The 22,402-nt window shown below is 43.2% G+C and overlaps 2 protein-coding genes across 7 annotated transcripts in view; both read right to left on the minus strand.

Moving 5' to 3' along the window:
- NIM1K (NIM1 serine/threonine protein kinase) overlaps nucleotides 1-18,044 on the minus strand; it is a 70,800-nt gene extending 52,756 nt beyond the window's left edge. Inside the window, exon 1 of the mRNA XM_075932501.2 lies at nucleotides 17,673-18,044. The gene's annotated coding sequence lies outside the window, so the exon portion shown is untranslated. The remainder of the gene's footprint in view (nucleotides 1-17,672) is intronic.
- Nucleotides 18,045-19,801: 1,757 nt separating this feature from the next.
- ZBTB35 (zinc finger and BTB domain containing 35) overlaps nucleotides 19,802-22,402 on the minus strand; it is a 61,733-nt gene continuing 59,132 nt past the window's right edge. For 3 of the 6 annotated variants that reach the window (XM_089779401.1, XM_075932488.2, XM_089779400.1), the window contains one exon: nucleotides 19,803-22,013. In XM_089779401.1, the coding sequence (XP_089635527.1) occupies nucleotides 21,345-22,013 (669 nt within the window). In that variant the 3' untranslated portion in view covers nucleotides 19,803-21,344. Of the gene's footprint in view, nucleotides 22,014-22,402 lie in introns of all 6 variants that reach the window. The other 3 variants (XM_089779402.1, XM_075932490.2, XM_075932492.2) reach the window with 3 other exon arrangements.

Genomic DNA, 22,402 nt, shown 5'->3' on the forward strand with positions numbered 1-22,402 from the left:
CTCCAGTATCCTCGTCCCAACACAGCTACAGCAACACTGAATAATGTCATGAGAGAGTAGGCTTTGCACATCTGTGGTTATTACAGATCAAATGACTATTTTCACAAAAACACCTTTCACACTGAAAAGTGTTTCTGTACTTTATATGGGTGTTTTACCCATTCATTGCAAAGATAGACAATGCTTTTGGACTTCAAGCAAAAGGAAAGAAGGTTAATATAACTGCCTACATTATATGCCTAAATAAGAGTCCCTGATTCAGTTGCTGGATTATCCAAAGAACAGGTCTAAGTGCATTCTGATGAACTCCAAAAGATGCTACTATAAAGAAGAAACTTTTGGGCAGATGAACCTACTAGATGAATTGGGAAAAATCTCCATTCAGATAAACAAAAAGGTGAATGCCATTCTTTTATCACTACCAACGGATTATATTTGAGAGAGTCAAAATTATTTTAAATTTGCAGAGCCTACTTTGCTGGTGCTAAGTTTTCCACTTTCTGATGGACAAATTTCACTTTATTCTTACTGTACAAAAAGTTCTATTGTGCCAGAGGAGTGAAGCTGCTGACCATGGTCTTCATCCCAGAGTCTTAAGGTATCTTTTATATATGGTAGGCCCAGCCCCCTGAGCCTTTTCAAGATAAGGACTGAGACCTTGAACTTGATTTGAAAGTCTATGGTTGCCAAACTTTGGTCATGCCCCAATTGGATTTTTCATGCTCTTCAGAGATGTAGCTATGCAAAACTAAATTACTAGTTTTGAGCAGGCTGTTGATTCTTGGCTGGTGGGTCTTGTTCACATGCTCAATCTCAAATTGATCACCAGAATTGTAGTCAGGAAGGAATTTTTACCCATGTTAGTTTGGCAAGGATTTTCAGGAGGGAGGCTTTCATCTTCCTCTGCAGCAGGGGACATAGATCATAAGCTAGAATCAACTAGGCTTTTCACCTGCAGAGCACTGGGCACCAGTGGCACTTTGGTCACTCCTGCTCCTGTGAATTTAATCTCCTGAGCACCAATATGATTTATAAGTTAACAAGATATTGGGCTCAATACTGGGGTGTGATGATAGGAGTGCTGACCAGCACCCACCGACTAACGGGTTAAACTCAGGTAGCTAGCAAGGGTGTAGGCAAAGGAGCAGAGTAAGCAATGGGGATTCAGTGCTGAAATTTGAAACTTATAAGATACCTTGCCTGCTTTCTTTGGCTACGTCTACACAGCTTCCCTCTTCTGCAAAAGCAGCACAGATTAGCATATTGCTGCACTTCATTTGCATAATTAATTAGGAGCCATTTTTGTGCAAAAAGGCGCCATCTACACAGCGCTTTTTTGCACAAAACCTCCTCTTGCACAAAAACGGCTTCTAATTATGCAAATGAAGCATGACAATATGCAAATCCACTCTCCATTTGCATAGGCTTTTGCGGAAGAGGGAAGCTGTGTAGATGTAGCCTTTGTGTGGGGAAGTTAAGCCAGGAGTTGAGACATACAGAATGATTTAAACCCAAGCAGGACTACCATGCCTTCAAGGAATTCAGGGCATAGAAGTAGAATGAACCAAGACGGGATTGTGAGTAAATAAAGGGAAAAAGTGTATCTAGTTGAGATCAGGGTATTTTTCTTTATTGTGATTGGTTTAAACTTCTCTGTGTGAATCCATGCCTTCCCTCTCCCATTCACTAACAGTTCCCACAGATTTTCTTTGTGTTTTTATTTAGTTGCTCTGTATACCTAGCAACCAAGTATGCTTTATCAAGTATATCTTTTGTTTTAATAAAAATCACTTTAAGGTGATGATTTGATTCTTGTGTCCTGCAAAGTAACAGGGGAGGGGGGTGTCTGTGTGTGTGTGTATTTGCCTGCCTAAGACTGGGTGGTCTTAGACAAGAGGCTGCAGCTTGTTTCTCTCTTTTCTCCCCCGCCCCCCAAGCTCTTTTGGGGGAAGAGAGCTTGGAGTATGCTGGGGAAGGAATTCAAGTGTTCCCTCCTGTTTTTTAGAGTGAAATCACCTGGTGGCAGCTTTGGGTTTGTTTGTTTTTTTCCAGAGCCAGTGCATCTGTGACTCTGGTGAGTTTTTTTGTAAGCAGAGCCTATAGAAGCAAGGTATTTAAGGTTTTTGCAGGCCCCCACCTTCTGCACTTGGAGTGCCAGAGTAGGGAACAGTCCTGATATGGTGGCAGCAGTAAGATGAGCGGGCATCTGTGGTCTCTCTTGGGGTGCAGAGGACTGAGAGGTAGGCTCTTGGTTTGTCCCTGGTGGTGAACTGCCATCAAGGGAGCACCCCTTCTGATACTCCCTTGAGTAGCTGTCAATTTTGTTTTCCTTCATCATGTCAATCCACCTGGCTGCTATATCTCCCACCTCCGTTATGTCTTTATGGTTTGCATCTCAGCAAACAGATAGTAACTCTTGTGCTTGCAAGATAATGACTGATATTAATCCATCCTTTCAATTTTTTTGGAGCCTTGTGTTACAAAGCCTGAATTAGTTGAAGGAACTGGAGGGCAATTAAGCTAACTCCCTACTCCTAGTCTTTATAGTCTTGGAAACCTATAGATGGGATGGAGAGGCACGGATTTCTAAATACTTCTGAGTTTTTACATAGCTGCACCTATCCCAAGAGCATAAATTCATACAAACAATCAAATCAAAGAACACTGGTTACTCTGACCACTGTGTTCAAATATATAATAAAAAAAATTAGTTTTTGTTGCTGTTTTTTGCAGGACCCTTTGTTTTTTTCATGCAATAATATTAAAGGAAAGAAGGTCTGATTTAGCATAAGGTTAATTTTCTGGTCACTACTTAGATAATAAGATTTTGATGTCAATAGCACAGAACATCCAGAAGTGATTACAGATTAAAAAGTGAGAAGGAAATTTAAAAAAGAAAACCAGAGAAATGTGAGATCATTATCATGGAAGTTTGTTTTGGTGCCAAAGCTGGAACAGTGGATCATACCTTTTAGGGATAACTCAGAAGATTTTTTCTAAATATATAACAGAACTGTAAGTTTCTATAGTTTGTAGACTTCACAAAAACAAAACAAACCAACCAACCAAGACCATCTGCTTTCACATTGTGCTATTTTCTTGCTTTTATTTTCATGGAATAACTACATACATACTTAGGTTCCAATCCAATATAGATTGCAGTCAATGAGAAGAGTTTCACTGAAATTAATGGACATTGGATCTGTTCCCTCAGGGTATGTCTACACTACAAAGTTAGTTCGAACTAACGGACGTTAGTTCGAACTAACTTTAATAGGCGCTACACTAGCGCTCCGCTAGTCGAATTTGAATCGAACTAGCGGAGCGCTTAGTTCGACTAGGTAAACCTCATTTTACGAGGACTAACGCCTAGTTCGAACTAGCTAGTTCGAACTAAGGGCTGTGTAGCCCTTTAGTTCGAACTAGTGGGAGGCTAGCCCTCCCCAGGTTTCCCTGGTGGCCACTCTGGCCAACACCAGGGAAACTCTATGCCCCCTCCTGGCCCCGGACCCCTTAAAGGGGCACGGGCTGGCTACGGTGCCCGTGCCAGGTGCAAGCCTGCCAGCACCCAGCTAGCAGACCCTGCACCTGGCACGGCACAGAGCCACCCACCCGATGCCCCCCAGCCCTCCCCCTCTTGCCGGGACCAGGCTGGCGGCTCCCGGGAGCTTGCCCTGGACCGCAAGAGGAGGGCACCTTCCTGGGCTAGTGCAGACATCGTGGACCTCGTCCACGATCTCCTCACTAGGCACAGGAAAGTGGCCGTCTAGGGCAGGAGAGCTGCCAGCCTGGCCACCCAGGACCAGGTGTGCATGAAAATCAAGGGGGTCCACTGAGACCCCCGACCCTGAGCCCTGAGCTTACAATGGCCGTACTGGGTCAGACCAAAGGTCCATCTAGCCCAGTAGCCTGTCTGCCAACAGCAGCCAACCCTAGGGACCCTGGAGGGGATGGACCGAAGACAATGACCAAGCCATTTGTCTCGTGCCATCCCTCTCCAGCCTTCCACAAACTTTGGGCAGGGACACCACTCCTACCCTCTGGCTAATAGGACTCCATGGACCCAACCTCCATCACTTTATCTCACTTCCCTTTAAACTCTGTTCTAGTTGTAGCCTTCACAGCCTCCTGCAGCAAGGAGTTCCACAGGTTAACTATTTGCTTTGTCAACAACAACAACTTTCTGTTACTAGTTTGAAGCCTGCTACCCATTCCTTTCCTTTGGTGTCCTCTAGTCCTTCTTTATGGGAACTAATGAAGAGCTTTTCTGTATGCACCCTCTCCACCCAACTCCTGCTTTTAGAGCCCTCTATCCTGTCCCCCCTCTGTCTCCTCTTTTCTAAGCTGAACAGTCCCAGTCTCTGTAGCCTTTCTTCATCTGGGACCTGTCCCCACCCCCTGATCATGTTAGTTGCCCTCCCCTCTCCCAGCCTTTCTCTTCCCCTCTCCCACCTCCTTTTCCCAGTCTCCCCCAGTTTTTTTTTCAATAAAGACAGAGTCAATGTTGGAAGAAACGTTATCTTTATTTTGTACATCAATAAGAAGGGGGGCTAAGGAAGGGTAAGTGGAAGGAGGTGAGGGAGGAATGGGGTACGAGCCCCCGATGGGGAGGACTGGGCTGGCTCTGCGGGCTTCTGGGGGTGGAAGCTCTCCTGCAGCCCCCCAATTACTCCCTCTCCCCAGATGGCAGCCTGCGGCAAGTGCAGCCGGGCTGATGGCCGAGTGGTGTGATGTGCCCAGTGTGGGCACTCAGGGCACTCCAAGCCAGAACTTCTTTGCAAGCGGGGCACCCCTTAGAACTGTGTGTCCGGGGTGGGGGTCGGGACCCTTTAAGCGCAGCCCTCGGCTAGCCTGAGACAGCATCTCCATGCTCTAAGTCCTCCTTTTATGCCCTGCCGGCACTGCTTCCGGCCATCCTTAAGCCCTGTTCAGAGTCCACTCAATGTGGACTTGCTAGTTCGAACTAGCAAAACGCTAGTTCGAACTAGTTTTTAGTTCTAGACGCGTTAGTTCGAACTAGCTTAGTTCGAATTAACTAATTCGAACTAAGTTAGTTCGAACTAGCGCTGTAGTGTAGACATACCCTCATACTCTAGTTGATGGATATAGGTCGGGAATTAAACAGAGTTCTCTTTCTGCACCTTTCTATTTTTACCTATTATTAATTAAACATGGTAAAAGCGGAGTTTCTGCTTCAACCCTGAATTACTCGTTTGTCTTTATGTATTCTCACTGAACTCAATTTAATTACACCAATGTAATATTGAAGTAATTCACTGGTGAATCAAGCCAAGAGTTAGAAAATTAGGGTATATGTATTAGGTAAAACCAGGGCAGGGGTAGGGGCGGGTGGCTTATATTGTCTTGTTCCTGAGAAAAGGAGATAAGGTGCAATTTCTTAACATGGATATTGATCATATTCACTAGGTTTGAAGGGAATGTGCTGAAAGAGGGTTTCATGCTAACGGTGCATTGCAGTGATTATAGTAGAGATGGTTATTTTTTAGGGGTTGCATATTAGTTTGCATATTAAAACTTTCTTCTCTCATGATGCTCTCTCTTCCAACAGTCAGCTTTTGTGTTTTCTGCATCTTCCCAACAAAACAACATACATGATACATTCCAGACAAAAACTTGTTAGGGCATATTTACCGCCAGGAAAAATAAATGGGTTATTACACTGATGACTTCAGTGAACCATTTGCAAATACAGTAAAACTCCATTAGTCCGGCATCCAATGCTCCGGGACGCCTGATGGTCCGGCACCATCAGGAACCCCAAAGTGCTGGGGCAGCCGGACAGGCTTCCCCCATTCAGCTGCTGCTGAAACTGACCAGCAGCTGAATCGGGGAAGCCGGGAGCAGAGCAGCTGGGGTGCTGCCGGGTTGGTCTGGTAGCGCTGCCCCTCAGGGCTGCAGGACCAACCCGGCAGCACCCCAGCTGCTCTTGGGGACGCCTGGGGCAGAGCAGCTGGAGTGCTGCCGGGTTGGTCCTGCAGTGCCGTCCTTTGGTGCTGTGGGACCAACCCGGCAGCACTCCAGCTGCTCTGCCCCAGGGGTCCCCAAGTCAGCCGCTGATCTGTTTCAGCAGCGGCTGAATCGGGGACCCCTGGGGCAGAGCAGCTGGGGTCCTGCCGGGTTGGTCCTGCAGTGCCGTCCTTTGGTGCTGCGGGACCAACCCGGCAGCACTCCAGCTGCTCTGCCCCAGGCGTCCCCAAGAGCAGCTGGGGTGTTGCCGGGTTGGTCCCGCAGCCCCGAGGGGCAGCGCTACGGGACCAACTGGGCAGTACCCCAGCTGCTCTGTCCCAGGCATCCTCGATTCAGCTGCTGCTGAAACTGACCAGCAGCGGCTGAATCAGGGACTCCTGGGGGTCGTAAAGGGGGGGCTATGAGGGGTCTGGGGTGGCATCCCCTCCCACCCCACTCCAGACCCCTCATAGCCCCCCTTCTGATAGTCCAGCATATCTGATAATCCGGCACCCCCTGGGTCCTAAAGGTGCCGGATTATCCAAAGTTTACTGTATATATAAAAAGCTTCCCTTCCCATGACTATCATGTAGATCTTGATTCCTAAACCTTCAGGGTGTGAGCACAAGGTTACTACAGGTTGTACTTCCCTTAACTGGGATCCGGCAACATCCGTGGTCTGACATGGACCATGGATGTTCCTGGACCACAGAGCCCAGGAACAGGGGAGTCTAGCAGTGGGGCAGGAGCACTGTAGTGGGTACTGGCAACCCAGTGTTGGGATGGGAGGGGTGGAGAACAGGAAGCACAGTGGGGAGTTCTAGTCCCAGCAGCACCCATGGAGCTTCAAGCCCCAGGCAGCAGCCAAGGAGCTCTGGCTCTGGCCGCGAAGGTCTGGCCCAGACCCTCTGCCCCAGCCCTGGAGCCTAGCTGCAGAGCCAGGCAACTGTGGAGCTGTGCCCTGGCTGCAGAGCTCCGACCATGGTGCTGCACTCCGGCAGTAGTGGGGCCGGCAGCAGCTAAAGAGCCCTGAGGGGCTGAGACAGCAGTGGGGACAGGCTGAAGCTTTAACCTGGTGGCAGTATGGGTCAGGAGGGGAGAGACCACCTCTGGTCTGGCAAATCCCCTTGTTCAGGACCAGTCAGGTCCCCAGGGTGCCAGACCAGTGAGGTCCAACCTATAGTTGGTTCACAGACAGTCTCATTATTGAAGAGAAGGAAATCCTTTCCCCCTTTCCCTGAGTCACTTGTTTTAACACTGGTATATAAATCTTATTTGCACTTATCTCAATGTTAATGCAGCTCAGCAACATTTGCTAATGATGGCTTTTTCACTCTAGATTTAAAAGCAAATCCTGTCCTTTCTTAGAAACCAGCTGTAATCCCATTAAGGTTGTCCCAAAGCATTTAGATTGGGATTTTTAATTGGGCCTAAGAAAGCCATGGCCTAACACCCATTGACCCAGATGGAGATAGGCTTTTAAATCCCTCAGCCCCACTTTGGGGATCCCAACCTTAAGTGTTTCCACAAAGGTCTCCCTGAAATTTTAAAAAAATTACATTAACTTTTAGGCATTTTTGACATATCATCTTAAGCAAGATAGAATGATAAATGCACCTGTATAAAATTCTAGTTTTTAGATACTTAATATGCATTATTCCAATCCTAAATTTTATTTTTTTAAAACTACTGATGATACATAATTCATGAATATGTACAATGTACTGTCCAAATACCCGGATTTATACACAGGAGTGCATGACAGCCAAGGAAAGCTACTAATCATGGAAAGATGGGATTCTTCCTTCTACTCCTTCCCTAATTGAGACTGAAGATTCCCAGTTTCCTTCCCTTATGCTAGTGATGTGAAAAATAAGGATCCTGCCAGTGCTTCTGAATGATCTTTCTTCACTTGAATACAGGAAGTAGGGGTTGGGAATAATGATGCTCACCTCCTTTTTAAAGCACTTTGAGCTCCACTAGTGAAAAATGCTATACTACTAACCCCAGGATTTTTTGTAGCACCTACAGCAGGGGTGGCCAACCCATTAAATGAAGAGAGCCGAAACAACGGCGGAAAAAAATGCAAAGAGCCGCACCAGAATATTTTGGGGTCGGGGGTGGGGGTGGGAGCAATTTTTGTTGAGGAGGTAGAACTCCCCACCAACCCCCCAGAGTCCACACTGCTATTGCATTCTTTCATCAGAAAGTTGAAAGAATGGAGGGGGTTTTTCGACAGAGGTAAACATTCTATGAAGAAGAAGAAACCTTTATTCCAAATGAGATCTTTCGGAAAAAGGCGCATGTGGACATAGAGTGCGCTTTCTGGAAAGAGAGAGGCCTCTAGGAAAAAGCACAGGTGCCCTGGTGGCCACTCCGTCCCTAGTAATCATAAGTGAAATGCGAGATAGCATCCAAATTGACTGGAAGCTATCTTTCAAAACAGCAGATGGCTTTATCTCTGCACTTTTGCTGTGGAGACACTCTCTTTCGAAAAATGTTTTTCTGGAAGATCTCTTCTGGAAAAACTTCTTCTGAAAGAAGTTTGCAGTCTAGATGTAGCCTAAGGTAACACAGGAAAGCAGAAGATGACGAAGAAGAACTAAGAACTGCTAAAACGACTTCTCAGAAATAATGTTCTGCAATATATTAGTGAAGGGAGAGCTATTTTGTAGTAAACAGGGGGACTTGACAGAGAAAACATCAGGATCAGTCCTTAGATTTGCTACTTGATGACAAATGGATGCTGTCCATGCTAGTAATATGACTGCCTTTTCCCTATGGACAGTGAAAAAGAAGCAGAACTCTAAGGCAGCTTGTTGCTTGAAAATACCCTCTGTGCTTTGATTCATGCTATGATTTAGTGCCTGATTTCAGTTCAATCTAATTATAACACTTCTTCAGCAGCATTTATGGGCCAGATTCAATAGTCTTCACATAAGAAAATTTCCTTTGTAGTCGTCAGGAGTTTTGCTTGCAGCCAAGGACTGCAAGATGGGCTTTCTGTGAGTATACAGGCAGGGATGATCCTGGTACCTATATAGAAATAAAACTAATAAATAATTTGCTTCATATGACATGTCCAATATGTATAATAAACATTACCAATGCCCAGCTTAGTCCCTCCTCACAACCAACATTTATATATTTTTCTTTTCAAGTCTGTATTTTCATGTAAAATGTGGGGCTAGTTTGTGGTAGCTGGGCAGATCAGCACTTTCATTGTTCTGCCAAACAAGCATTCAGAAGCTCATCAAAACCTGGGTCACTAGAGGCCAAGAACACCAAAGAGGGGTTGTAATCTGTGTCTGGGAAAGTTGCCAACCCTACCTCTTACAAGAGCTCTGGCTCTTTGATTTGGAGGAGGGGAAAGAGTCCCTGTATCATTCTCCTAAGCAAGCAGGACATCAGTTGTTTCAATGGCATCCAAATGAAGGTGGGAGATAAAATGGTGAGCAGTTAGGAAATTAGTGGGAAGGCCTGAGAAAAAAAAAATAGACAAAGAAATCTTCAGAATTGAAGAAAGAACATGCTAGAGCTAATTACCACTGACTGCTACTAAGAGAAAACTCCTCACATGAAGCTCTGATTATGCTTCAGAATTAGCATGATGTAAACCAGACAGTTGCTTATCTAATGAGTGGCAGCACATGGTTTGCATTAGGGTGCCTTTTATATGCTTGCCTTTGATGTTTATTAAATGACCTAATTCTGCAAGGTACTGAACTCCTCCTGAGAGAGGTTGCAAGCTCTCCCTTTAAATTGATGGGAGCTCCAGGTCTCAGCATCCTTCAGGATCAGGCCCTAAATCAGCTCTGCTCAAATTCAGTCCTAGCCACAAATATGGCTTGTAGCATCCTAAAATGAGAAATGCAACTTTCCTTGTGCTGTAACAGCACAGTGTTGGGTCAGGTATTATTGCTGAATTCAAACAGGAAGAAATTTGTATGCTCTGTCAGGAAGGTACAAGGAAATATGCCCACGAAGCACTAGTTATTTTTATAAAGCCGTGCACATCTGGTAAGATTATCAGTTAGTATTTATTTATAGTACCGTGTTTTATGCATTTACATGTAAATCAGGCTTTTAGCACTGCAAAGTCTGGGCATCTGAATGAAAGGTATCCCCATGAAAGAGAGACTAAAAAAATTCCCATAACTCTGATGAAACTGCCACAATCTTATGCCTTTATCATGTTTAAGCAGCAAAAAGATCAACTCTGATATAGTTGAGAGAGTAATTACTAACACTCAAGAGATTTACTGCCTGAGTTATTCCTGAGAGAACATATAGCAGGGGATTCAGAGTAATGTAAAGAGAGGAAGAGGCACTTGCCCATTAACACTGAAGAACAGCTTTTCTATCTAACAAAGCTGTATGCATTACTGAAGAATATAAAATGGGTCCATAATAAATATGAGAGAGAGAGAGAAGCCCTCTTCCGCACGCTATTCCAACCCCTGCTGGTTAACCATTCACATCCTTAGGTTAAATCTTATCCTGTTTGCTGGAATGAGAAATCCATTTCTCTACCTAACAACGACGACAACAACCTGGATCCATTTGGGTCCAAAAGGTAACAATTTATTTAAGTTGCAAAATGATCTGTGTCCCACAGACCCAGATGAGCCCACCTTACCCACAGTTTGTTGTCCTTTTCAAGCAGGGACCTTGTTCTAAATTCTGCAATGCTCTGATCCTACTGGACTGACAATACTTTCTGCACTTCCTGGACTGGACTGACAATACTTTCAACCTTGAATCAGGAAAATTTAATTTAACCGATCTTCAGGTAAAAAACAATAGTGACTTGGTTTCAAGTATGACAAAACAGACACTCCACAGTACAAAGGGGCCATAATGTGGGGTGGGGGTAGGGAGGAGGGAGAGTCTAAATGGTCCTTGCAGAATCCCTCATTGAAGGGAGGTTCTTAATACATTTATACACCCAGCACAGTAGCTCTAGGCTGTCCCCCCACTGCCAGTGGGGAAGGGTGCTGAAAGAAGTGTGATTAGAACACAGTATGACCCATCTATTCTCTGCTGGCAGAACAGGTCATAGAGGACAGTTACCAGCTGGACAATTTAGAGCAGGACTGGGGAAGGGCTAGCATACATTTGTTATGCCAACTCTCTCTAAGAAGTGTATTCTGCAGGGATCCCTTATGGCTTCTTTATACCAACAGGGCAGCATAAAGTGGCCATTCTACAACACAAAATCTTTTCCTCTTCTTCATGAAGCGGAATGTTTTTCAAAAAAGGAAAGTTAAGGTGGAGTTGAGATTTCCAGTTAAATCAGGACTAAAACACCCCTGCTTCATAGTTCAATTAATGAATTTCATTTGACATTTGTTACAATTGCACTTTAGAAGACAACTGAATTTTCTAATGTATTTTCTGATTACATACTTCTTTACTTTTAAAAACAGTGTTGCTAGTAGATTATATCCATATCTCCAACCTTGGACTTGTTACATTGCAAATTCTTTGGGGCAACAGAAACTGTGTCATCACATATGTATGCACAATATCTAATGCATTTTGGTTACAGTTGTAATCAATAATAATTATGATAATAATTTGGATCAACAAATGAATTCAAAGTATAAATAACTTCCTGGATCATATCATGTTATTTGTATAGGGCTTGGGGTGGTTTCTTTAAAAGGCATTTAACCCACCTGTTATTTAGTGACTTGATATTGATTGATTAGCTCATCTTGAAACTAGATTAACCTGCATGGATTAACATGCAGCTTTACAGCTGCATGGAATCATGGTTGTCACGACAACGAATAGAAAATGTATCCTGCTAATCCCCTCTCAACAGAGCAATCTCCATACAGCATTAACAGGATTTCTCACCAGCACTGACACACTCAGAATGATTTCATTTCAGATACCTAGATACGTAGAATCTCTAGCTCCCTTGACATCTTAATAAATAGCAGTGTACTTGCACATGCATTGCAATTAACAATCAGTGAGGGGGCCACTGTAAGGAAACAGATCCTTGGTTATTATTTGAAATGTACAGTTACAATTCACTTCCATAAGATTATTCCTGTTTTGAAATAGAGCAGTCAGACGGGCACTTTGTCTTCTTATAAAATAACTAGTAATAAGAAATTATTAGGGCTATCAAATGTTTAAAATAACTTCAATTAATCATAAGATTAAAATAAGTATTATTAATGGAAGTTTTAATTGCACTGTTAAATGAGAATACCAATTATACATATTTTGAATGTTTTTCTACATTTTCAAATGTATTGATTTAAATTACACAGAATACTAAGTGTACAGTGATAATTTTATATTATTATTTCTGATTAACTTTTTTATAGTGCAAATATTTGTAAAAGAGTACTTTTCAGTTCACCTCATATTAATTATATTATAGTACAATCTCTTTATTGAGAAAGTGCAATTTTCAAAAATGTTTAGCATATTGCAACACTGGCCACAATAGTGCCATGCAAACACCTGTTCTTTCAGGTGACACTCTCAAGAAGAAGCAGGCATTTGTTTTAGCAATTGGCTGAAAAGAAGCACGACTGAGTGGAGTTGCAGGCTGTAAAGATTTACATTTTTTCTGAGTAAACAAATTTTATTACAATTATGTAAAATTGTAATAATAATTCAACATTTGTAAGTTACACTTTCACAATAAAGAGACTGCACTATAGTATTCAGATGAGGTAATTTGAAAAATACTATTTATCTTTTTACAGTGCAAATATTTGTGATCAGAAATAATATAAAGTGAGCATTGTACACTTTGTATTCCGTGTTTTCATTTAAATAAACATTTGAAAATGTAGAAAAACACAAATATTTATAATAAATTTAACATTGGTATTCTATTACTGTTTAACAGTGTGATGAAAACTGTGATTAATCAAGATGTTTTATTCTTTTTAAAAATTTGTTCTGAATGAATTGCTTGAGTTAATTGATTAATTGACAGTCCTAAAAATAATACTATGCTCCTGACATAAATGATGAGGAAAGAGGAGCACCTTGATAGTTCAGACAAGGAGAAAGGTGTATCTATTTTCCACTCAGAGAACGAAGTTTCAACAATCAGGCTTCACTGAAGGTAAGGAATGTCTTGTTCATATGCCATAGGTAGGGCATCAGGATGCTGGGTTCTATTCCCAGTTCCACCAAACTGACTCCCAGGAGAACTTTAATTTAATCTTTATCAATTAAAATTCTTATATTTAAGAGATCACATTTGTTCAGGAAAATTCATATTTATTTTTCACAAGGGTGTCAAGAAGCTGAATTCATTAAAGTCTGAACAGTGCTTTGAAATAATAAAGCATTACATAAGCACTAAGGAATAATCTGCTCCTACACATTGAAAATCCACATAAGGAATGAGGAATTGTAGGTGTCGCTGAACAGAATTTCTACAAAATCATTCCATTGTTGGAGGCAAGCCAAGGATATGGTTTAGGTTCCCTCTAAAAATTGTGATGCTACCACATTAAGTGGATGAATTCATACTTGATGTCATTTAACTGCTATTTAATTTAACCTCTAATGTAATATAAGCCATCAAGTGCCCGCGATGTCTCTCTGCCATGTATATCAGCTAATATAAGAGACAGTCTCTTCCACAGAGGATAAATGGACACAAATAAGACATCAGGAATACAGGGAGTCTCCACTATAAGTTGCCCCGGTCGGCATACGTCCGTTGCACATTAAAGTCATTGACACATGTTATTTTCTTGTAATTAACTGCACGTATTAGATGCTGCCATATACATCAATTACACTATACACAATATCAATAATGCCCCAGTAAAGCACAGCATCTAACCATGTGCTTAAAGTTTAAGGATGTTGTTAGTCCTATTAAAATGCATGGAACTATTCACTACTTTAAAGCTAAGCATGTGCATAGGTGTTTTGATGGCTGGGGTCCTAAACACATAACCTGGAAGTCCTATTATGTCTCATTTACACCATTCTTACTCCAATAACTTGATCATAAATCAGAAGTAACTGCACTGAAATCAATCAACATAAGCAAGGTAAGAACTGAATTGCAAAAAATTATTTCAGTTTTAATAATTGGTGGCATTGTCCTTTTATCTTCATTTTTCAAAGAAAGATTTTTTTTTTTCAAAACATCAGAACACTGTACTTGCATGACAAATCCTGAATTTCTGTCATCTCTCTGGAATATTACATGATAGATAAAAGATGACTCCCCCCTCCCCATATGAACAGCAGTAAAAGCAAGGTATAAGCAACGATCAAAGAAAGCTTCTTAGATGTCTCTTCAACAGTGACAACTGCAAATAAAGTGATACTCTGAATGAGACTGGCTAATCTCAAATTGTTCTGTCACTCAGAAAATGTCAAGTGAAAGAAAGCAGAAAGGGAACTGTGGTGCTGTAAAAAGACACAAGCAGAGACAATATGACCGGTAGAAATGGATAAATGTAGATACAAATAGATAATGTAAATATTACGATATACACTGTAATACAGAGGAAACATATCTGTCACATTACAGAAGCAAAAGAGGCAAATCTTGTCAAGGGCACAATTATTCTACTTTGTTTCCAGGGGCCAAAGCTCAATAATTCTATCATTGGATATGTCTACACTGCACACTTATTTCAAAATAAGCTATTCCGGAAGAAATACTCCAAAATATTTTATTTTGAAATAACACATATATACTACAGGGAAGCCTCAAAATTAGTCCAAGGCAGACTTCCCTAATGTGGACATGCTACCTTGATTTACAGCCCCAGGAGGCAATGGGGAATAATTACTTTGAATGACCCTGGGGAGGAGCTATTTCGAAATAGCAGCAGTGGAGCATCCACACTACAGCTATTCCAAAATAGCTATTTCAGAAATAGGCGTTATTCCTCATAGAATAAGGTTTACAGAAGTTGGAATAAGACATCTGTTATTTTGAATTTATTGCAAAATAACGGAATTGTGGTAAAGATGCCCACGTTGTTATTTTGGAAATAATGCTGCTGTGTAGATACACTCTCAGATATAAAGGAATGTTATGCCAGAATAGTTGAATTGTAGACATGTTTATTATAGAGTCCAACAGAATAGTACTGGTTTCTAAAGTTAAGCACACCATGTGGGACTATGTTGTATAGATTTATTAAAGTACACATGGGCAGATTCTTTGCAGCAGTTTTTTAAAAATTCACATTGAGCACTGGGCAAAGGGAAAGACATTTTTGTCAGGTTGTTTTAGACAACATTTACTTTTGATCCTACTCCTCAGCTAACAAGGAGGATTTATAGCACAACTTCAGAGTTGTGTAAGAAAAATCTGCGAACTCAAGATTGCCACCTTATTTCACAAACTAGTCCCATTTAATCATCAGTACTACTTTTGGAGTAAGATACTAGTTTTACGTGAGTCATCAACATTTTGACAAAATTATTAAGTACCCTTTAAAAAATGTTTTACACCAGATCTTTTTTTCATGACAACTACAAAAACAATGAAGTCTTCAATTGCACAGACAAAGGGAACTTGATCCAATGCCTATTGAAGTGAATGGGAATCTTTCCAGACATTTCAAGCCATTTTGGATTCACCTACTCAGTTATTTTATGCAACAAAGAAAATTAAAAAACATAGTGGGAAGGACTACTATTATATACAAAAATACTACATTAGATCATTAAAGAGGCATGATTAAGTACCCTAAAGCCACTGTCTCCCATATGCATTACAGTACAACCTTTAATTAAATAATATACTGCATTACAGACAATATATAGTGCACTTTTTCCTCCAATTGTAGATTTGTCACATATTACCTTGTAATTGTTTTTCGTTTTTAATTAAACTTAATTCTTATAATTCAGCTCTATGGAACTACTGACTTAAACCTTGTAAAAGATATTTTTTCCTATTTCTATGGTATTTACATTAATGTTTTCATGTATTGTAGCCAGGATTTTCAAAACAAACTCCACTGGGTCAGTGAATATTGAAAATAATGTAGGTAAAAACCACAATCTGAAGCAGTGCACTGGAACAGTCTGTCCCACACAACTTGAGAAAGCCCTTTTCTTGTGTATTTAAGGAACTTTATGCTTTTGGCAGTAAGGAACAGAGCAAGAATTCATCCAGTGACCCTTATATGGTGTACAGAAGCCTTCCCTCAATCAATTCTCACCTTGTCAGTGCCTTAGGAACCATCACAATGATGATGAGATAAAATGAGGAGACTGCAGGAATGGGGAGGCTCTTTCAAGAAAGTGCCTATCCAGTAGAGCTCCAAGTCCTGCTGAAAGGGTCCGGCTCCAGGAAAAGAGCTGTGAGGGACCATAACAGCTCACTCCCTTATGGTGCAATTTAGCAAGCATTGCATAATTATCTGGAGAAGGGGACAATGTGGAACTGCTTCCTTATTAGCAGATGTTATATTGTTTTCGATAGGAAGCAGGATGAGTGCACTGCATGGCTAATTTAGCTGCCTAAAATGTTAATTTTACAAGATTAGTAATAGAAAAGTGAACAAACAGCCAACTTATGCCTAAGCAGGATCTCAAAAAGGATTTAACTCAGTCACATAAAAAAAAAAGTTGATCAAATTCAAATTTCCCAGGAGCATTCAAAGACATTTCTCCTCAAGTGGGTCTATCTGCATGTCATATTTCAGGTTCCCAATGTAGCAGTACTGTTCCATTTTAATAGTGAGAAAAGCAGTATTTTCATTTTCATTCTCAAGTATTGCTGAACTGTTTATGTTCAAAAATTCTTCACAGAATATCAATGTGGGACAGAGGCAATGCCTTGATATTTCAGCCCCCAAAGGTGGAACTTACAGAACAATGCAAGATGAAGACAGAGACTTAGCATGGAAACTATTAAATAGCTCTAACTGTAATGATTGCAGCCACCCCTTACTACAATATAAACACATTTTTCTTTGATTTATTTATAGGCAGCTGTAGGCTGTTTTATACTGGGGGGACAGTGCAAAATAGCCACAGCACTCCACCAGAGTGTTTGGGCTCTAGACTGCAGATGAATAAACATTTCCAAAATATTGTATAGAACTAAAGTACTATCAGGACAACATGCTCCTTTAAATTTTCTGTAGGAATAACATGACTCCATAAATGATCTGAAGAAGAGTGTTATGCTGAAAACTTCTCTCATATCCACAGAAACCGGCCCAATCAAAGAGGTTCGCTCTTCTTCCCCTGCCCTCACAAACCTTAGTTTGGTACCCAGGGTGTGGAACAGGCAGCAGATGGGGATGCTAGAGGCAATGACCTAAGGGCAGGCAGGTTGACCAAAAGGAATAGAGAAGAATTTGGACACTGGGGTTGTTTTTTTTGCGGGGGGGGGGGGGGAAGAGAGTGGCAAGGAGGCACCCATAAGGTTGGGATGTTTGGGCATCCTAAAGACAGCAAACTTTTTTACTTGAGTTACATGTCACTATGCTAATACATATCAATGGACTATGTGAGTAGATCTGAAAGTTTTGCAGGGCGCAGCATAAACTCTCTTCAGTCCTTGCACACCCTTCCCAATCCCTCTGCACCCCAGCTTCTCCCCCCCCCCCATACGCCTCCAAGGCTCCTGCTGCCCATAGCCTAAGCACAACGCCCTCAGCACCCCTCCTACACACCCATACCCCTAAGGCCTCCCTCCCTTCTCACCTCAGCTGCTGCCCCCGCCTTACCTGCTGGGGGCGGACGCCAGGCTGCAGGGCTCTCATTGCAGCCTCGGCACGCCGCGGGCGGAGGGGAGCAGCGCTGCCAAGGGGCTGCGAGGGTCTGGGGCTCCCGGCGCAGGGCCCCGGAAGGCTGGGCTAGCGTCTAGGGCAGCCCCCGGGGAAAGCCGCGGGGAAGCGGAGCCCGAGAGGCATCGCTGCCAGGGGAGCGGGCAGGCAGCCGCCTTTGCACCCGCTGCGCGGTGGGAAGCGCCCGTCGGCTTTGATTGGCCGCGCAGGGAGGCGGCCCCGAGCTGGCAGAGGCGGATCTAACCAACCCCTGGGACTGGCGGGCTGCGGCCCCCGCCCGCGCCCCTCGGGGAGCCGGTCCGGTAACAGCGGGCAGCTGGTGAAACGCCTTGGGCCCAAGGAGAGCTCAGATTGGGCGGCGGCATCTCGTGAGGGTAATTACTGGGGGGGGGACACGGCGCATAATTAGCCAGCGAGCCGCTGTTTTCCTTTGCAACCTTGGACAGCTCCCGCCCTCCCGCACTACCCAGGCAGGGCGGTGAGGCGAGGGGACCGGTGTGAGCGGGGCGGCTGTCCGGCTCATGCGAGCATTTCGCGCCCTGCTCTGGCCTGGATCAAAAGGTGCAGAGGCTGCAATGGAAGAGCAGCCTTGGTTTGGGAAACTTCGAACATCCCAACACTTTTCATGGACAAAAATATTGATTGCTCCTGGCTGGAGAAGCAGGTATCAATCCCGCTTGCTAGAGAAACTGAGGCAAAGAGAAAACAATTCCAACTTGTGGCCTCATTTTCATAGGCTCCCCTACGGTCCGTCAGCAGAGCTAATGGAGCTCCCTTGGCCCCAGGCCAGCTCCCAGCTCTGCTGGCCAGTCCCCTCCACCACAGCTCTGCTGCCCTGGGGCCATCAGGCTGTCAGCCCAGGGCTGCTGCAGTTCCAATGCCCAGGGTCCCCCAGAACTCGGTTGCCCCAGGGCCGCTGGAGCAGCCGCAGCTCTCAGGAACTGACACTGTTGCAGTTCCAAGGTGCTAGGGCTGCTGCAGCTCTGGGGCTTCACTCTTGAGGGCTTCTGGGTTCCATTAGCCCAGGGCTGCCACAACTTCTTGGGTCCAGGGCCACCAGGGCTCAGGGCATTAGGACTGCTATGGCAGCTGTAGCTGCACTCCCCTGGGCTGCCAGGGCTCCGCTCCTTGAGGCCACCGGGGCTGCTGTGGCTCCGCTACCCTGGGATGACAGGAGCTGCCATGGGTCTCCTGCTCCAGAGCTGCTGGGCTCCACTCCTCAGGGCCACCAAGGCTGCTGCATCTCCGCCGGCCTGAAGCCTCCTGGGCTGCCTCAGCTCCGGTGCCCCAGGACCTCTGCAGCTTCACTGGCCCAAGACTGCTGGAGCTACTGCGGCTCTGCTGTTCCAGGGCTACTGATGCCAGCCCCCTGGCCACCCAGCCCTCTGGGTCTAGGGGCTCTCTGGTCCAGCAATAACTGTGGTCCTGCCAGACCAGATCCGGCCCAAGCACATTGATCTGGCCCACGGAGGTCCTGCTACTCCCAAGCCAATCAGGGAGGAGGAGCTCTAAGCGCTGCATGCAAGAGGGCAGGAAGTGAGAGACTTTGCACTCCTCTTGCCCCATCAGGGCCTGGGGGGAGGGGGAGGGGGAGGGAAAGAGCATGCAAAGTCTCTTCCTGCCCTGCCCTTCAAGGGGTTTGGCTCTGCTCAGCTGGTGGGTGACTTATGGGCAGTGCTCCCTTGCAGGGCAGGTGCAGACTTTGTGTGCTCCTCCTTATCCCAGGGCCTGATTGACCTGGAGGCAGGGGTGGCATTCAAAATTTCCTTCCACCACCAGGGGCATGGGTACCTAGAGTGAACTGCCAGCTGTTCAGAACAGCTGGCGGTTCTCTCTGGTGGAGGCAGGGGCAAAGACTTCACACGCTTCCCCCCTCCCAGACCAGTCCGGGTCTGTGGGCGGGGAAGCATGGGAGGGTCCTGGCTCTGCCTCTACCAGGGTGGCCCTGGGCCACTACAAAAATTTCCGAAGTGGCTCCAGTCAAACATTATTGCCCACCCCGATTTAGACAGACCAGCTGAACAGATAAAGTGCTTGAGAACATACCATGGGGAATAATTCTGCACTTTCAGGAAATTGAACAATGTAGACCTGGGGTCTGCAAGATTGCTAGAATTCTTTGAGAAGTAATCTTTGTAAATTTTGTTTTTTTAATTTCTGAGAATGAGTGGTCTGATTTTCAAGAAGTACCAAATCTCACTAATGTTACTGGTAGCTGAAAGTACCCACCACTTCTGAAATGTCAGGCCAACATCTTTTAATGAAGTTCTATAAATAGTAATGGGTTAACTCTGATAAAGTGGATTTGCATGAACTCCATTGCCATTACCATTACCAAGATCACAGTCTAGACCACAGTTATTTATATTATAACACTGGAGAGAACGTATGTTTTACATTACAGCTAAAATGGAATGGCATTGTATGGTACAATATGCTCAGCAGGTAACAAGTGCTCAAACTCAGACACTTGTTCTCTAATATAGTGACTGAAGTAATATCACAGGGTTTTTTGTGGTTGGTATTGTTTTATTGTTCAATAATACTGATTTATTTACATTCCTACTTTTAAATCCACAGTTTAGAACTCATACCTATGGCTTCAATTGTTTTTAGCACAAGATCTTTATGTCAAGTGTCAGAGAAAATTTCATTTCAAATCAGGAACTTGATATATCATACACACAATTTTCTCTGTTCTTAAATGCATTAATTTTTACTGCAAAGAGGTAAGATGATACAATCTTTCAGCCGCTTCATTTACCATGGATTCAGCTTATTTTTTCCTATTGTAAGTGGACCTTTCAACAGTCTTCAATAATTTGCTCCATTCTGTCCCCCACCATCTAAATTTAAAGCAAGAGTTGGTAGTTGACAATTATAAGCAAAAATATAAAGCACTATAGCATTATCTACATGGCTTTTTACTGCACTAGCTTCTTAAAAATTCTAGGAGCTTTGTGGAAGTTTAGTCAATTCTGAAAAGGCACAATACTTTCTGCACTCCAAGAACTCTAGTGACAACCCTTGTTGCCATCAGTCTGACATTTTCAAACTAGGCTGAAAGGCTGTTCAGATTAGGAAAAAAAAGTATATTGAGAATTGCTGCTACTGTAAGAAACTGCTGCTGGATGACAAATTTTCTAAGTGGGTCAATCAACTGTCCTTAAATATCCACACACATCAGAATCCCCATTCTCTAGCATGATACCATCTCTCTCGCTCTCACACACCTTTCATCTTCTGCTGCAAGTATATATCAAGGTCCTGTAAATGGGTAGGGAAGTCTCATTGACAGCAACTGCACAAATATGGGGCATGGTATAACAACAACACAGTCTATTCACAGCCAACTATTAAATTTCTCATAAAGCTGCTGACCTCTGGGATAGTTTTTGCTCCATGGTATTACATGAAAGAGGAAAACCTCTTTTTAAAGTAGAAGATGATTTTAATTGTATATGAAATATCCTCAATTTGGTCCACCTGTCTGGTTTCCTAAGGACAGCGATCCTGGAGAGCCAACCACTCTTGGTACAAAAATCAATGTAGAAATTAACAAAAATAAATTTGGTATTTCCTCCTGAAACTTTCACAGTGCAGTCATTTGTCCTAATCATCCACTTGTTCGTCTTGTGTGCCCACTATTTGTTGAGTTTTTAAATCTTCAGCTTGTTCATGATCTTCTTTAACTGTCTTCACATCACCTATTTCACCAGTTTCACTCTCTTCTAGCTCTCCCTGATTAATGTTTTCAGATGCTACTTGTTCTAGATCTGTTTCATCTATAAGTTCTCCCTGTACCTCTTCCATTTGTATCTGATTTACATGTTCAACATGTAGTTCCTCCACATGTACATCAGTACCTGTTTCAGTCTGAATGTGTTCCACTTCTACATAACTAATCTGTACCTGTTCTTGTAGGTCATCCATCTGTGCACCTTTTATTTGATTATCTTGAATCAGATCCGGATGCACTTGTTCCATGGTTACTTGTGCTGGATCTACTTGTACCTGAATTACTGGTAGCACGTGGACTTGCTCCACTTGTTCTATAATAGTCATTGATGTCACTGGTTCAGTTTCCATGGCTTCCACTGGAAGAATCTCATCTGTCACAATTCGTTCTGAAATGTTATGAATGTCATTGAGATGCCTTCTCAGTTCGCTGCCTTGCATAAACCACAAATCACAGAAGGTACAATGGTTGGGTTTGTCACCTGTGTGTATTACCAAGTGATCTTTAAATTGATCCCAGCTGTTAAACACACTATTACATACCTGAAACAACATGATGTAATATGTTAAACAATGCCAATAAAAATCTGATAAAGTACATTGTATATTCTGGATCAAGGTTTCAAACTGTTACCATGTAGTTCCTTGCTATTATGATTAAACAAGTTACATGGACATCAGCTAAAAGAAATCCAGGTTGTTAAAAAAAAAACTGGCAGAACTTGGGGTTAGGTCTAGGATTTACATTTTTTTAAGTGATTATATTTCAAGTTGCTAGTGCCTCTCTAAATCTGGCCTTACACATATACATAAAGTTGCAGACTACATTGACATGGATGAATTGAGGTGTTTTTAAATGTTCCTCAATTTGACAAAAATGTGCAATTCTTACACTGAATCCCTCTCCACCTTCAAAAATGGAGTCCCGTCTG

The sequence above is a fragment of the Pelodiscus sinensis genome, chromosome 6 (genome assembly GCF_052426305.1).
Source record: "Pelodiscus sinensis isolate ZL-2025 chromosome 6, ASM5242630v1, whole genome shotgun sequence".
NCBI classification, from domain to species: domain Eukaryota; kingdom Metazoa; phylum Chordata; order Testudines; family Trionychidae; genus Pelodiscus; species Pelodiscus sinensis.